Genomic DNA, 17713 nt, shown 5'->3' with positions numbered 1-17713 from the left:
TACCAAGCAATACAAGCTCATGACAGCGAATGAAATTTTCCAATGGGTCTTAAATGCATGCTTAGATTTATAGAAAAATTGCAGACTATTCAATCCCGCAATGAAACACTAAACGAAATAAAAAGATCGAATAAACGTGTGTAAGGGTCGCACTTTTTTTTCCATATATGAGGGCCAATTTTCGGGTTGCAGCCCATATTCGAAATGTGCAAAAATTTTTTCTTTTTAAGCAAAAACACACAAATCAGGGAAAGAGTGACAGTTATTCTACATTCAGTCATCACTCCTTGAGTCTTCTGAATAAGAGCTGGGGCTGTGCTCTGGTGCATGCTCATCCCACAGGAAGTCACACAGCAAGTCCGTTGTCAACGTGTACTGTTCCTCACTTCCATAACATAGCAGAGCAGCCCTTGCAGTTCAGGGGAATTTGCAGGGCTTGCCTCAGAAATCGCATTTTTTGCAGCTTGTGTTCCTTAACGCACCCTTCTGGTTGCACCATCGCTGGATGGATTTCTCATCCACATCGAATTTTCTGCTTGTCACACGCTTGCTGCGTTTAAGGGCGAATTCCCAGCTGTGTAAGTTATTAAGGAGCTTGCCCACCTTGCTAAAATTGCAATGCTCGGCGGTAGCACACAAAACACACAACTACATAAAACTACCACACTACCACAACTTCTGTGGCTTTGACAGCAACAAAAAGTTGAAGATACTGATGCTCATACGGGGAGCGGGAGCTCGTGGCAGAGGAAAAAGTTACTGATGATGACCCGCGGCCTAGGGCGCCATCTGTTGGCAGCACCTGCAAGTGCCTGAGCGCATGCATTTCGAAGGCTATTCCCACGTGGTTCATGGAAAGTCTCTGTGCGCCCTTACACACTCTTTTTTAGTGTTTACTTCGGCCTGTGCACAAGTGCATCCCTTATACACGTTTATATGGTGCACGTGCTGGCTTTTTTTTATTGCTGCTCAGAATGGAAGAACAATGCTTAGGAAGTACTCTGAAAAGATGTGGAGTGCTAAGAGATAAAGAGGGAGGTCTGCGATTTTTGCAAATTACACTCTTCTGGTGGCACCAATAAAATTCAAAGGGTAGTCACACGTGAAACCTGAATTACAATTTTCAGCTCACCTGACACTGCAGCCACCTTTACAGGGGACAGTGGCGGGAACACTTTTGTTGCCCCTTTAGAACGGGCATTGTTAGAAAGTGTTCCCGTCAATGTCCTCTGGGAAAGCACGTCGCTTCCCCAGATGCTCACGGCCAACTGCTTGCAGAAGGCAGAGTCCCCAGGCAAGGCCAAGAGCCTCTCCCAAGTAGCCGGTGCAGTGTAACTGCCATGCCCCAAGTGGACCTGCAGAAGCAAATATGTATATGCATGGTGCAGCTGACATAGCATACATGTGCATGCATGCACTAGTGTATGCACATTCAATCATGTACTGCCAATTCCAATTTACTTGGCAAATTGAAACCAAGGGACACCTTTACAGATGGCTGACAAGTGTTAATCAAGGAAGAGTAATACTTAAACATGTTTCTTATTGCCCTGATTTTCCCTGACACTCAAGCAGCAAAATGGCTGCATGCTCTAATAAGCAATTATGACATACACCGATATATCGTGCACATTAAGTTAAAAGTGAATGATGCAAAGATGTTACGAGGAGCTTCTCAAGGCAAAAGGAGGCTGAAAGCTCACTGAACAAGTCATCCAGCATCACCTAGCCTAGCTTACTAAGTAGTGACATCCGTATCCTCAGTCTACATTTTTAACTCAATGTACTTCTGGTAGAACACATACATATTTACACTAGGATGGTATGACCATCATCATCAGCCTGACTCTGCCCACTGCAGGGCAAAAAACTCTCCCACATCTCTCCAATTAACTGTTTTTTTTTTGCCAATTGCTGCCACTGTATCCCCACAAACTTCTTGATCTCATCTGCCCATCTAACCTTCTGCCGCTCCCTGCTCTGCTTGCCTTCTCTTGGAATCCACTCCGTCAACCTTAAGGACCAGCGGTTATCTTGCCTTCGCATTACATGCCCTGCCCAAACCCGTTTTTTCCTCTCGATTTCGAGTAGGATATCATTAACTCGCGTTTGATCTCTCACCCCCCCCCCTTCTGAGCTCTTAACGTTACATCTATCATTTTTCTTTGCATAGCTCGCTGCGTTGTCCTCAACTTAAGCGGAACCCTCTTTGTTAGCCTCCACATTTCTGACTCATAGATGAGTACCAGTAAGATACAGATATTGTTTACTTTTCGGTTGAGGGATAGTAGTAAACTGGTAAATTTGTTTTTGAGGAAAGGAAATGGTGCAGTATCTGTCACACATATCTCAGTGGACACCTGAACTGTGCTGCAAGGAAAGGGAGGAAGGTGGGAGTGAAAGAAGAAAGAGAGAAAGAGATGCCGACCTTTCTCCAGAATAATTTCGACCCCCTGGGAATCTTTAGCGTGCACTGATATTACACAGCACACCGGGCGCCTTTCGCGTTCAGCCTTCATCGAAATGCGGCCGCCGCGGTCGGGTTTACAACTGGGTACCCTGGCTTAGTAGACTAGCGCCTTAACCCCTGCGACACAGTAGCGGGTAAATGGCAAACTGCTATTCATGATCTGAGAGAAGTTGCCTTAAGCACTCCACCCCAGTCTTATTTTTCCAGTTATTTTCGGCTCATGATCCGGATCAGTGGCCAATACATGCCATAACTAGTATTCCCTTACTACTTCCAGCACCTCGCTACTAATTGTGACCTGCTGTTCCCTTGTGAAACTCTATATGGACTTTAACGTCCCAAAGCAAAATTGGCCACGAGAAACACTGCAGTGGAGAGCTGTGGCAATTTTAGCTAACTGGAGTTCTTTAAGGAGCACTGTCATCGCATAGTACGCTGGCACCTTGTGACTTACTTCCATCGAAACGAGACTGCTGCAGCCGGGACTGAACCTGCATCCTCTGGCTCAGCAGTTGAGTGCCCTAAATACTGATCCATCACTGCAGAGCCATTCACACTAGGGCTGGCACACTAGTGCGTTAACAGACTTAGTGCTAAGTGGAAAGAGAAAGGTGCCAGATTCTATAATTTTAGCAAATATGTCCACACATACTTACATGGCAAGGCGCATCATGCAAGGTCAACTGGAATCCCAACGTAATGGGTTTGAGTAAAAAAAAAGTGGGAGATAAATGCGAACTTTCACTCTCATTATCCTCAAAAACAAGTGTCGTTGAACTATCAATACCTGAAGCACCTAAGTATCAAGTTCTGAGAATAAAAACCAGACAGTGTAATCACTCTTTCTGAAGCCTAGTTATTTGTTAAAATTATTTTCAATACATTTTCATTCCGGCATTAGTTATGCCTCTGAAGTTAATTTCACCTTTTCCTTTCAAATCTAAATCGGTGACAATTCAATATTACAATCTCTGCAGAGAACTTTCACAATAGCTGCAAAGTTCTGAATTGAAAAGGTGGTTAACTGCTCCTCACTACAAAATTATTTTGATGCAAAAATACTCCACGTTAGGCCACGACTTTAAGCAGGCAGCAGCTGGATACACCACACTATGACACTCCAACATTATAAAAGCTTCGTGACATTAGCTGGGCATTTGTCAAGGATAAAAATCGAAAATTTTGAGTCTGTATAGCATGCCAGGAAAAATGGGGTTAAAAAGCTTACCTCTCCTGCCTCATTCAATGCCCCCACAGTTTCGTCAATCTCCTGGCCAGCCTGTCCAAGTGCTGTAAAAACGAGTAGAAATTAAAGGGAGTGCAGCAAGCAACACAGAAAAATGTCGATGTGCCGAAATTGGAGCATGCTTTTATTAGACACAGCTGCAGAGAAGATAGGCTGGCCCAATTTTACCACATTAATACAGATGGCCTTCATTTTTTCTCACAACACTTTGCACAGCAAAAGTTCAGTAACTGGCTCCGCGTTAATTCTGAAAGTTGGTTAATTTGACCTGCCCGCCTGGTCCCTACTAATACTTATGGACAGAAGTTGATGGGGCGAAACTCGTTAATTTGGATGAATTACAGTGTGCATTGGCTATTCAACCAAGCACCGCAGCCCTGAGTCACCGGGGAGGGACAGAGGTGCAATACAGGCTACGAAAATTGTCGCTCGAGCAGTGGTGCCAGAAAGAGAAAAAAGTCTACCATGTGCTTTGCTGCCATGGTGGCGATCATACAGGCCCAAGGCATTGTCCTGCATACATCTTTGCACGCTCTACAAAACTGTTCAACGTACTCCTGTGTTTTCAGTGTTTTAGCCCTAGCACAACCATTAATGTACGCAGCACGTATAGACTTTGCATGCTGATGTGATGACGCCGGCAAAATGGCCAAAATATCAGGCAAAGAGCATGGCATGCGTAGGATGCATACAATGTGTTCAATGACAACAAGACCGTGCTGCTTTGCAAGGCATTTCCAGATAAGATCATCCCCTTCAGAGATGACCCTTGCACGGGAGGCAAAGAAAGCAAGGACAGGGTCACTATCCTACTTGCCACCAGCATGACTGGCACACAGGCATGCTGTTGGCACACACTGTCCGCCACTCCTTGTGATTGGGAGACCACATAACACAGTGTGTCAAGAATGCAAGGCACCTTCCTTTGACTACCAAGCCAACAAGAAGGCTTGAATGACGTCCAGCATTCCTCACCGCAGGTTGCATCAGCTCGACTGATGCTTTGGCGCTTAGAAATGCAATGTGCTGGTGCATTTCTTGGGGAAGGGGGTTAATGTTCCATAGTGACTCAGGCGGTGAGGGATGCTGTAGTGGACAGCTCCGGAAATTTCGACCATCTGGGGTTCTTTAACGTGCACTGACAACGCACAGTGCACGGGCCTCTAGAATTTCGCCTTCATCGAAATTCAGCCGCCGCAGGCAGATCGAACCCGTATCCTTCAGGTCAGCAGCCGAGCATTATAACCACTGAGCCACCGCAGTGGCCAGGAAATAAAGGCGGTTAGCACAGAATATGGAAGTACATACCTTTATTTGGCCTTGGAATAGTCTGCACCTGAATTTGTCCAGTCCCAACAGCTGCGTCTGCTGCAACAGCACAAAGTCATTCTCTGTAAAAATTACCAATGCACTTTTGCAGAACGTAATCAGTAGAATAAAATTTTCTGTGCATTACAAAGATTTTACTTGTTTCAAGAATTATCTTTCTTCTCAACACTTTTGAAAAAGGTAGGATTGCTCAAAGTGCAATATTTTTTTGCAAATTCTGGGCATGGACTTCAACTTCAATGCCTCGTAATTAGGGTGCGTGCTTGCCAAATGATGACTTATTTACAACTTTAATAAGTGGCTTGGTCAGGCGTAGGCAATGGCAATGGCAACAATAATAGCAAATAAAAATGTCATGCATATATGCAGTTTTAATCAATATTCATGCAGATTATGAATAAAATACTAGGCGTCAAAAGCTCCTTTTGAGTAACACAGCCAAAATAATACAGAATAACACGCGCAGCTCACATGATTTGTAAATTTTTGCTACCAGACAAAAACTTTCCTGAATTGCACAGTGCTAAGTATAGGCCTTTTCAGGAGTGTAAGAAAACACCCAAAGCATTGGGCTTAAAACCGGCGTTACGTGAAAAACCATGAACAAAAACAATGAAACAATGAGCCACTCAACTAATTTTTCTTTACAGTAGGCCAAGTGCAAACCCAACTGCAGGTATCAGATGCACAGTAAACACTGAAGGTTCAAGATGATAGGGCAAATAGTGCTGTATGAATTTGTTAACAGTAGCATACAGTAATAAATCAGTTTTATTCACACACAAGTTGCCTTCTTGATACAAACGATTCCATCAGTTCCATACGGAAGGAGAGCTAGTAGGTCAGCAAAATATCAGTTTCATTGTATACAGCCAGGAGCATAGGGTATGAAAGCCATTTCATTTCAAGCCCAAAATAAGAAATTCATTCATGAAAAGTGCCCAATAATTTGTGATAAAAATATTGACCTTGTGGATACCCACAAAATTTTAGGACACTGCAATGTTACACCTACTAGGTGTGGACAAGGGCTTTAACGCCTGTTTGTTCTCAAAACAGTCACTGACACATTTGCAGTATAACAGCACAAGAAAAAGACAACGGTCAGCTGATCCCTGCTAGTGGTTCAAGCTCTACTAAAGAGAACATTTGTCCCACTCCAAGTATGTCACCAGTTCACACACAGTCAAGCCCACTTATAACGAACCTCATAGTTGCGTGGATTGCGTTCGTTATATCCGAAGTTCAAAGTAAGTGGACTTTCCATGTTAAGGTCAAAATTACAAAGCCAGTCCGCTATTCGTTATGCGCGTCTGTCTATTTAAACTAAGCCTTATTATAGTGCTTTCCAAGCTCTCCAGAACAGTCGAATACCCCTTCCCGATCTCGGTGTTACCCATTAGCTGCCTTAGGGAGGAAAATAGGTTTTTGAGGTAATGAAATGGCCCAGTATCTGTCTCACATCTTGGTGGACACCTGAACCGTGCAGTAAGAGAAGGGGTAAAGGAGGAAGTCAGAGAAGAAAGGAAGAAAGAGATGACATAGTGGAGGGCCCTGGAATAAATTCGACCACTTGGGGATGCTTAACGTGCAATGACACGTGCAACACAGGAGCCTTTCACGTTTCACCTCCATTGAAACGCGGCCGCCGCAGCTGGGTTCACACCTGGGAGCTTTGGTTCAGTAGCTGAGTGCCCTAATCACTGAGCCATTGCGGCGGGGAGCTTTAGGACGGAGATATAGCTAACCGCAGCGGAAGCCTCCACAACAGATGGTGGTAGGTCAACCTCCTCGTCATCGCCTTCATCATTTTTCCGGCGACTGGACAGCGTTCGTTGTTATAACGTGTTAATGCTTGTATTTTCGTCAGTGACTGGCTCTCCGATGCCGGGGTCACCACCAGCAATATCTCAGCTCCCGAGAAAAAAGAGGGTTTCCGACAGCAGGGGCAGTTTTACAGGGTCTCATAGTTCGCTGTAACCAATTTGTGCGGCCAATATAGTTTGTTGCATCTGATACGATGGCATGGCACAGGTAATAAGCAAGCATTATTATTATAACTGCGGCCATTCTAAGTGGGCTTGCCTGTATTAACGTACCATCCAAGGAGCTGAGGCAATTTCTTGCTGCAAACGCTGATTTCTTCAAAACAGGTACTAGGATATAGCTTTGGGACATGGAAAAATATAAATTTAGTCATGGAAGGCAGCTGTAATAAAAAGTAATGAAACCAGGTACCCTGAGGCACTGGTGCCGGCAAAGGTGGTGCAGCTGAAGGGAGGACGTGTCCAGGGCCTGGAGGTGCCGTAAACCCAGGCTGGCAGCTGGTAGCTAAGAATACATAAAAAGAAATGATTGCCAAAGGCAACAGAAGCAATGAAGTAAAATAAAATATGCGTCACGCCTGCGAGTAGCTTTGTTCCAAACAACATGAATGTCAACTGGTAGCAAAGGCATGAAGCCTTTCTCCCTGCTTGAAAAGTATTTCCTTTCCCTCCTCACATGAAACACGATACACTTTACACATTCTCCATAAGAAGCATCTGTTCGAAGTTCCTGGTTCAATAATTATGCCAAATGCTCATTTCTTCTGTTCAAAGGGAAGCAGATATTAGGATGTGGTTTTGAGAGATGCAGAAATATTTAAAAGTAGGCAAGGAAGGCAGCTACAATAAAAATACGATGAAGCCAAGTACCCTGAGGCATTGATGATGGTGAAGCTGGAGCAGCTGAAGGGAGGACGTGTCCAGGGCCAGATGGTGCCACCCCCCCAGACTGGCAGCTGGCAGCTAAGTATATAAAAAAATGGTTGCCAGTGACAAGAGAAGCAATGAAGTGAAATAAAATATGTGTCAAGTCCATGAGTAGATTTATTTCAAGCACTGTGAATGTTGACTGGCAACAATGGCCTAAAGCCTTTCTTTCGCATCTCCTCACATGAAACATGATACACTATAGGTGGTATGCACTGGTGCACAGCCGAGCCGCAGAGCACTCGCCACTGGCCGCTATGATTGAGGTGCACATAGTAGAGCTCCTGCTCTGCAAGCATACAAGTAAAGGGAAAAGAGGTGCATGCTTTCTTCGCGTGTAACATTAAGACTGCCGTTTGGAATCCACGTGCATCAGAGATTCGGCCGGTAGTCGCTGGGCGTAGGTTAGCCGCACGTAACTATGTTATAAACAAACGGCACTTCAATTGGGTGACTGCGCTTGTTAGCGCCGCTCGGGCCTGTCAAGGAAACAGGTGAAGCAATGAAAGTTGGTCGCGGGTGTGGTAAATTTTTCTGGAATCTGGGTAGAAGCTAGAGCAGTGATCAGTGACAGCAGCACTTTCGTGAAACCGGAGAGCTGCATGCAGTTCCGGCACATACGCAGAGAAAAGATCAGTGACCAGGGGCCACCAGATAGCTCCGGCGCGTCTGTGGTGCTCCTTGAATAACTATGAACTGCGTGCCTGTGCAGAGCCGTTGATTTCCAAGCTCTACTACATGTCTGACCTTGATATAATGCTCACTCCCTACAGAAACAGCAAACTATTTTTCATCGAACGCTGTGCTGTAAGACGCCGACAAGAAAAAGATACGACACCGAAGAAGTGTGCACTACCAAGTGTCAGGTAGCAGGTATTCTTGTGTCGAATTTTGACGACATTGTACGCACAGTGGAAAAGTGAACAACTACCAGACCCCTTGCTGGCTTATGAGTGGCCGTTGTGACAATCTATGATCACCTTTGTGCACAAGAACGACTGCTCCAGAGTGGTAACAAGGCTTTCCAAGTCTGATCATGCATATTGCATTGTGTGCAGAGGACTCCAACACAAGAAATAACCGCCGCTTTTTGTCAGAGATGTAACTGGCATCCTCATGCATCACAGACACCGTAGCGAGGCCAGTTCCCTGATCACTTCCCCGCGGATGCGTCTTAACTAAATGTTGCTTTCTGGTTTCATAGAAGTGCAGCTGTCATTGACCATTATCCAAGGCTTGGTCCCGGAATCGAGAGGAACCAAATCCGCACCCAACTTTCATCGCTGCACCTTTTTCCTGGACAAGCTTGAGCAGCGCTAACAAGCGGAGCTGTCCAATTGAAGTGATGTTCATTTACGATGTAGTTACCTGCAGCTATTGAGCCCAGCAACTAGTGGCCGAATCTCTGATGCATGAAGATTCCACATGGCAATCTAAATGCTACACGCAAAATAAACATGCTTGCGGAGCAGGAGTTCGTCTGCTATGTGCACCGCAATCATGGCGGCCGGCGGCTGTGCACCGAAGCATGGCTGTGCGCCAGTGCATACCACCTGTAGAAATTCTCCATAAGAAGCATTTGTTGAAAGTCGCTGGTTGAATAATTATTATAAATGCACATTTTTTCTGTTCAAAGGGAAGCAGATACCAGGATGTAGCTTTGAGACATGCATAAATATTTAAAATTATGCCAGGAAGGCAGCTGCAATAAAAAAGGAATGAAACCAAGTACCTTCCGGCACTGGTGACAGTGAAGCTGGAGCAGCTGAAGGGAGGACGTGTCCAGGGCCAGATGGTGCCACCCCCCAGACTGGCAGCTGGCAGCTAAGAATAGGTATAGAACGAGAAGCGGTTGCCGCCAGTGATTACACCAGAACATTCCCTCTGCTTGAAAAGTATTTACTTTGTCTGCTCACATGAGACAAGATAAACTAATCACACATTCTCTACAACAAGCACGTGCTGAAATTTTCTGGTTCAATAACTACTGAATAGGTACAAAAATCCTATCTCCATCAAGCATACCGAAAAAATAGGTTAGAGGATATGCTCTTGTTCCACAGTACAAGCAAGCATACGCTGAGAGTAAGCTAGGACGACTGATATCAAACAGTAGGTTAGCATTATCTTTTTACGCACCACTTTCAAAGATCTTTGCACATAGCGCCTTCTGTAGCTGCTCATTCATCTTCCTGAGGTTGGTAACCTCAGCCCGAAGGTGCTCCACTTCCTTTTCCATGTTGCAGAGCAAGCTGCCACCTGCTGCAACGTCTTGGCTGTCGAAAAGGCTTTCCTCAGCTCTCCGCTGCGAAGTAGCCCTCGCTCTCACGTCCTGCCTTGCCTACAACCAAGAAATCAAGATGATAGAACCTGATACTTAGATAGCACAAAGGACATTCAAGACAACATGCCAAATAAATGAGAACCTATTCTGAACCAGCAACACATCTGGCACAACACATAAACAGTCATATCCAGGTTGCCAAGACCAGAAAAGGTTTAAACCAAATTTGTTATTTGCCGTGTGTCACACAATCTTTTGGAAAGTGCACCTATCATAAGTATGTGCATTATTGCATTCTCTCACAAAGTGCATTGAGGAAATAGGATGAACAATATCCACCATTTTGAGCTGCCTTTAGGTGCAATCATTTCAGAATTCAAACAAATGATGTACCCTACCCAATAAGTGGCAGAGATCTGTTTTTCAATGAGCATAGAGGAGGCACTAACGCTTTCCATTTATCTCCAACCCAAATCAGGAAAAGCAACCAAACAACCATGCATAGTACTGAAAAGGCAATGCAGTGAAATGTGGGGACTTCCCAGCTAGAAAGGAATGAACGAACAAAAGCACAATAGGCCCGCGGACTATTAAACAGCGGGTGACAAAAACTGCGCGTCCCAAGATGCATCACATTACAAATGAAGCACTAAAAAGAAATGTGAGCCAAATGTGCTTGGTTCACATTTTAGCGGCAGTACAAACAGCGCGGCGGCAAGAAATGCGAACAGCGGAGTGCACAGGAGCCGCGCTGTTTGCATCTTTTTTTTATTGTGATAGTATACACGTGCGTGCGATTATCTAGAAAGCCGAAGCGCGCGCTCTAGACTGGTTTGCTCACCGCTGAGCGGCGACATCCGTAGCTGATTCTGCTACTTCCCTAGTAATGATACCGGTGCCCTAACGTCTACAACCGCGGAAAGAAGGCCTACTTTCCTACTTTCAAACCCGGTTCTTAGGAACAAAAAAAAAGTACTTTTCAGGTTTCTTAATATTGCCGAGATGTTCGCAATGCCGAAAACACGCCGAGCTCCTAAGCGACTGAAACTGGTGGCATAACAGTTCAGTGCATGCCATTCCTCAGTTCTCGCCATATACGAATGCAAAATGTGTATTAACTCCACGAGTACGGCACAGGGCACTCAACTAGTTGCTTACTTCAGTACAGTTAGTTTTGGGCTAGTTGGTATTCTTGATTTAAGCTCATGGTTTTTCAGCGCAACGGCATACGGCCAAAGAAAAGAAGCAGGAAGAGAAGAAAGACGAACACAGCGCTGTGTTCGTCCTTCTCGTTGCTTCGCTGTTCGTTGCTTACCTTTTTTTTGGGTGGCGCGCCATGGCTGCCGCGCTTGGTCGACCTCTCTCTGCGTTCTTGCCGCCACGACATCATTTCTTCTTCGGTTTCTGTTGAAAAGCATCATAATATCAGAACGAACACGTCTTGCGAGCACTGGTCAAAGGCGCATTTGAGTAAAGCTGGACTCACCGGTCATGTGCATAATCCTGGCGTCGTAAAATCCCCCGCGTGTTTTGTCGTCGCCCTGCCAAAACACTTCGTACAATTTTCCTCGCTCAAAATCTTCAATATCGCGAGGGACGAAGTCCCGAATATCGTTGTCTTTGACGACGTATTTCCGCTGTTCGCCGTCGTATTGAATAAGCACGTAATACATCGCTGCTAAGTACTGCTCACACGCCACAACGACGCCGACGTCCCTTTGTTTACTACGCTCAGCACATATCACATGACAGCAGGCCGAAGCGTTCCTGGACAACTAGCGCCATCCAGTGTGAAATAAAGAAAGTCTTTTTTTTTCAGTTTCGCTTTTGGTTTGACTTTTTCCGCCACCCCCTTCGGTCGCCCACTTCGGCGCTGCTCGTCTGTTCGTCATTTCTCCTCAGCAGTGTTTCCAATTTAGCGGTTTGCCGGGTAAATTTAGCGAGTTTTTACACTATTTAGCGGTCGAAAATCGTCTATTGCGGGAGGCAGAATTTTTAGCGGTTTTTAAGGCTTGATGGCTGTTTTTTTTGCGGTTTTTGGCAATTCTATGTCTTCTAATCTTTCTCAATATTAAATGTTTCTTAAAATTCTACTCTCTTCTGCGAGATAACAACACCATGTCGCTGAGATGGCTGCAGTGGCGAACATCGGAACACGCATTGAATCGATTTCGGCGGCACGTTTGAACGTAATCCTCGAATCTGCCGGGCGAAATGGGACGTGTGAAGCATCTGTAGCTGAACATAATCAAATGTAAACAGACGAACAGTTTGTAAACAGAGATGACGAATGCCATCTTAACTATTCGAGCCGGATTCTGGAGGCAGGGTAAATGCTGCTCAAACTACGAACTGGCACCAAATGTAGTTCAAAAGATCGGCACTAAAAAGATCGGCGTATGCTGGCAGCAGCGCTAGAAGCCCACCTGGACCTGGTACCGGCGGTACGAGTGGACAGTCGCTTACGGATGAAGCAGACATCTTTCTGTGATTGTGCCTGCAGTCAGACTCAGCCTGCAGTGTCTTTTCAGTACTTTACATTCTTAAAACTATTTTATAAGGTACTTTTCTGACCTTTAATGTAAAGTACACAGTGTCTAGTCGACAAAAATAGTATATAGTCAACGGTCTTTATAGTCGGGAAAGAAATAGTGCGTCTTTTCTTTTTATATTAGTTATAATAGTTTACAGACTCAATAAAATGTACAAAAATGAACTTTTTGGCACAAAAAATACATTTGGCGGTTTTTAGCGGGTTTTGGAAGTTCCTGTCGCGGGTTTTTTACTTTTGAGTTGGGGACACTGCTCCTCAGGCCGTTCTTGTCGATTCGCGCCTCTTTGTTTACTCAGGTGGTATCCCTCCACTGGTGCCCCTTTTTATTGTTTTGCATACTTCTACGATGAGCACTCCGCAGCGGAAGAGATACCGCCGGTACCTAGAACCCGGAGAACCACCACAGCTGCCGAGACAGACATTCAGGTACCAACACATGAGACAGCTTCGAGAAGTTCCCGACGAGGGCGAATCGGGTGAAAGCATGTTGACCATTGGTGAGCCGGGCGTTCCTGACGGTAGCGGCGATAATAACGGCACCGTTCAGACGGCCGCTGACGACGCATCGCCTTGTGAGAGCAATGGAACTGAACACTGTTCTAGCCAGCAAGAAGTGGGTCAATGTCCTTCAGATGATACTGATGGCCCGGCTACGACTGCTATGGACGAGGATGAAAGCGACGACGATCGCTTCAGCGGCAACAGCAACGACCGGAGCGGCGCGATCCCCGACTCGGCGTCCGCGGGTACGCATGACGAGGATATCAGGGCTTATTTCGACAAGTGTTCTCAAGAATCACTGCCGAATCAAAATATCAACAAAGCACAGGCCGTTCTCCTCATTTTGACCTACATTGTACACGCAGGCCTCACCTGGTCTCAGGTGGAAGGCCTTTTGAAACTTATAAACACACTTTGTGGGACGAACGTGGTGCCCGACACTGCATATTTGTTCCGCAGAATGTGGGAAAAAAAAATGGACTCGCTTCGTGTGCATTTCTTTTGCGAACGGTGCTTTGCCTACTTCGGCTGTAAAGAGAAAAAGGACACCTCGCACGTATTCACATGTGACATTTGCGAAGCTACAAAGACTGTCAGCTACCTCATTGCGAGGAACAGCTTCTTCCTTATCTTTGACCTTCATGCGCAAGTGTACAGTGTTATTGCGCGGTACTCTCAAGAATTGTTCCGAGGCTTGAAGCGATTGACATCAAAGGTACCTGCAACATATGATGACATCACAGATGGAAGGCTGTACCGCAGCATCAGAAACAGCCTAAAGGCAAGGTGGTGCGATTTAACTGTTACGTTGAACACAGACGGATCTCCTGTGTTTAAATCGAGCAAGGCAAGTGTGTGGCCGATTCAGTTCATGATCAATGAACTGCCCTTCAACATTCGATTCCAAAATGTGGTTGTTGGGGCATTGTGGTTCGGCAAAAAACACCCTCCACAATATTTATTTATGAAAGCATTTGTGAAAGTGTTCAAGGACATCGGACACATAGCATGGCAACACGCTGGCGAGTCTATGCTATCCAAGGTTACTGTGATGTGCTGCTGCGTGGACTCTCCGGCCAGGGCAGCCCTGCTGAACATGAAGCAATTTAATGGTTATTTTGGCTGTTCCTGGTGCCTGGAGGAGGGAACATGTGTGGAAGGTAAGTCACACATTTAGCAGAAGGCATCACACTGACTTATCAACCATGTGCTAATGGTCTTTCGATGTATGCTCTTAATATTCCTTGCAGCTGCTTTGTGCATCAGGTGCAGAATAATCAGCTTAGATAGAAACAGCTTATTCAGAATATTGCCACGTATCATTGCACTAAAACGTGACAGTATTATGTGTCTGTGTGTGTGTGCAGATATAGGCTACTCTGAGTCGCTGTCAGCTAGCTTTTAGATTTGTTGTATACCCTTTGCAAAAGTAATTCATCTGAGGACATAAGTGCAAATACTTTCTGCATTAGACTTTGTACACCAGCTGGGTGCAGACCAAGCAGCACTTTCAAAGTTGTTTACTTTGACTGGTGTGTCTCTGAGCACGCTGCTGGAAAAATTTGCTGTTTGAAATATCATCCCATTACATTTCCCTTCTTGTTTTATTCATTATTCCCACTTAGACGTATTTCCAGAAGGTGCAGATATTCTGGCTTAATTCAGTACTTGAAATACAAGTATTCGTATCGTTTTCTGTGATATTAAGACCGTTTTCTTTGCAGGCACTGTACGGTACATCACTGAAGAGACATTGCCAGCTCCACGCACTCACAGTGGAATGATGGAAGACATGAAGGCTGCCCACCTACACCATCGTGTGGTACGTGGAGTGAAAGGCCCATCAGCCCTAATGCATCTGGAAGGTTTCAACCTTGTATGGAGCCTCCCACCAGATTATATGCATTGTGTGTTGGAGGGCGTTGCACAGCAAATAACAGAGTCATGGTTGACAGCAGTTGGAGAGTCCTATTATACCGGACGGCGCGCCCATGAACTAGAAAGCCGCTTCCAAAAACTCAGGCCACCAAAGTCATTTTGCCGCTTGCCCCGTCCCATTGCAGAGCGAAAGCACTGGAAGGCCACTGAGTGGCTGTACTGGCTCTTGTATTATTCTCTTCCGTGCATGGTAGGCCTACTTCCTGACAGGTACATAAATCACTTCTCCTTACTGTGTCAAGGAATTTTCCTCTTGACTCAGACTTCTGTGTCTGACGCGAACATCCGCCAAGCCGACCAACTCCTTTCTTTATTTGTACAGAAAATGTGTTCACTCTATGGTGAGAGTAATGCAACATTTAACGTCCATCAGCTGTTGCACCTCCCAAAGAGTGTGGAAATGTTTGGACCACTGTGGGGATTGTCGACCTTCCCGTTTGAAAGCAACAATGGGAGTCTCCTAAAGTTGGTGACAGCTGCAAAAGGCGCACCTTTCCAGATTGCAGAACGCTGTATTATGAAGTGCTGGCTGCAGAGTGCTAGTAGGTTTGTTGATTTGTCAGTGTCGCTTGTACAAAGACAAAACAAAATTCTCAGCAAGCGTATTGGGCTAGGCCATGGTGCTCATGTTCTTGGAGCGCCACTTAGATCACGCAGCTTAAGTGAGGATGTGGCACAACTTTTCCTCAGGCAACATGGTACAGTGCCAGTCATTACCCATTATGCACGATTTGAACTTAATGGTGTCCAGTTTCACAGTGCACAATACAGCCGATGTCAGAAGACATGCTCTTATTGTGTCAGGATGCATGATGGTGTGTACTGCATTATAATTGATGTCTGTTGTTTTACACTTACCATTCGGAAAATTGCACTCGTGTGTCAAGAACTGGTAATCTCTGAGCCACCTTTCCGCTGTGTAACTTATATACACAGCTGCAAACGTGCCCCTCCTAACCGAAACCTTTGCTTGTACTCAGTTGATGACATTGCTGCTCAGTGCATTTTGCTTGACCTTGAAACTGAATCTTATGTTTGTGACATAGCAAACAATTATAAAGTGGATTGACAACGTCATTGTAAAGTTCTCTGCAATTGTCAGCTATGAACAGTCGTTTTTGAATGTATAGCTGCAAAGTATATATAATTAAGTTCATCCTGTTTTCTTCTACAGCTTGACAATCTGCAATTTTATTGATTTTGTAGCAGAAATCTGCCTAATTTGCCACTTATATCGGTATAATAAATTACAACTGAACTCCACCTGTGGTCTTATTTCTGCACCAGTTATATGTATATGTATACCTTACTGGTTGCACAACAGATTGCACTATTCTTTTGAAAGGAATCTATGCCATGGTTGGAAATAAAATAAAGCAATAGAGGTTAGTTGCTCAACAACACCGAAAACAGACACCGCGCTGCTGCAAGCGAGATGTCTGTCGCACGACACGACAGGAATGTCTTGCGCGAGAGAACCCACGACAGGCTCTGTCGCACGACAGAACCCACGACAGGTACCTCTGTCGTTGGACGCACACACTGTCGCGCGGCACGGCTTGATTTGTCGCAAGACAGTACTCACGACAGAAATCAATCTCGCGACAAACCCACGACATGGACCTGTGTCGCACGACACGACACACTACACAAGCCTCTGTCGCACGACATGACACACTACACAAGCCTCTGTCGCACGACGCAAAGCGACAATCCACGACACGGGCATCTGTCGCACGACACGACACACAACACAAGCCTCTGTCGCACGACACGACACACTACACAAGCCTCTGTCGCGCGACACGACACACTACACAAGCCTCTGTCGCACGACACAAAGCACGACAAGAACGCTTGTCGCGCGACACAAATTTGTGTCGCACGACAGATCCGCGACAGCAAATCCTGTCGTGCTTTTTGATCGGGATGAATCTATACAAGGCCTTCCAATTGCGAGGATTTGAAAGATAAGTATTTATTCTTCGTTACACTCCACCTTGGCTTTTGCAATTGTTCTTTTTAAAGATGCAGAAAAAAATTTGTAATTTAACCAATTATCTGGACTCTGGTTCCAGGATAGCCTCTTCCAGGCCGCTTTTCTACAACGATAGGCCCTCCCACATTCTTTTGTCCACCATGGAGACGGCTATTTATTAGGGGCTGCTGCGGGCACAGTGAATATTGAGTGGTCTACTGCATTTCGTAAAAATGAAACCGTCTGATGAACTCTGTCATCCCGATTTGTACTGACTACAGAGGCAAGTAATTCGGACATCAAATTTTTATGAATATTGTGAATGACAAATTTATGGGTTACACAACTATTTTTGACCGGAGATAACCGGAGAGTGAAAGTTAAAGGAAAGTGGTCACTTGATGTATATTAAATCAATGGCTGAGCGAGCAACACCTCGCATATAGGTTTTTCTCTTGAATTGCCGCAGCGTACAGTATTTTCAGAAAGCCACGACCAGGGAACCTGGCCACAGGAATCAGTACGACTTCCCCATTCAGTATGGTGGGAATTAAAATGACTACACTGCTTGCGCCAGCCATCTACCTGTCAGAACAGTCTGTCCTGTGTACACGAAAAGGAAAATGGACATTAGCCCATTGAAATATCGGCACAATGCGG

At 45.3% G+C, this 17713-nt stretch overlaps 1 protein-coding gene across 2 annotated transcripts; it reads right to left on the bottom strand.

The window, feature by feature from the left end:
• Positions 1-1217: 1217 nt before the first annotated feature.
• Positions 1218-11793, bottom strand: LOC149354117 (uncharacterized). 2 transcript variants are annotated; one of them, XM_089583068.1, is made up of 9 exons: positions 11569-11793; positions 11398-11486; positions 9938-10139; positions 9531-9622; positions 7742-7834; positions 7284-7376; positions 5025-5084; positions 3699-3760; positions 1218-1355 (listed from the first exon to the last, which is right to left on the bottom strand). In XM_089583068.1, exons 1-8 carry the CDS (start codon positions 11753-11755, stop codon positions 3713-3715), a joined length of 864 nt encoding a protein of 287 aa, XP_089439194.1. In that variant the 5' UTR covers positions 11756-11793; the 3' UTR covers positions 1218-1355; positions 3699-3712. The 2 variants fall into 2 exon arrangements, with proteins under 2 accessions (XP_089439194.1, XP_089439195.1); XM_089583069.1 differs by having other exon boundaries at positions 5025-5081.
• Between the last annotated feature and the right edge of the window lie 5920 nt (positions 11794-17713).

This window comes from Amblyomma mixtum, chromosome 3 (genome assembly GCF_055824585.1).
Source record: "Amblyomma mixtum isolate Tamu chromosome 3, ASM5582458v1, whole genome shotgun sequence".
Taxonomy (NCBI): domain Eukaryota; kingdom Metazoa; phylum Arthropoda; class Arachnida; order Ixodida; family Ixodidae; genus Amblyomma; species Amblyomma mixtum.
The sequence above is the reverse complement of the archived record's forward strand: the minus strand, read 5'-3'. Positions and strand labels throughout refer to the sequence as shown.

Coding starts and splice junctions, on each gene's coding strand:
- LOC149354117 (XM_089583068.1), bottom strand. CDS start 11,755: ATGTATTACGTGCTTATTCAATACGACGGCGAACAGCGGAAATACGTC. Junction 7,377..7,741: donor ACCATCATCAATGCCTCAGG/GTACTTGGCTTC, acceptor ATGTATTCTTAG/CTACCAGCTGCCAGCCTGGG. Junction 5,085..7,283: donor GCCGGCACCAGTGCCTCAGG/GTACCTGGTTTC, acceptor GTGCTGTTGCAG/CAGACGCAGCTGTTGGGACT.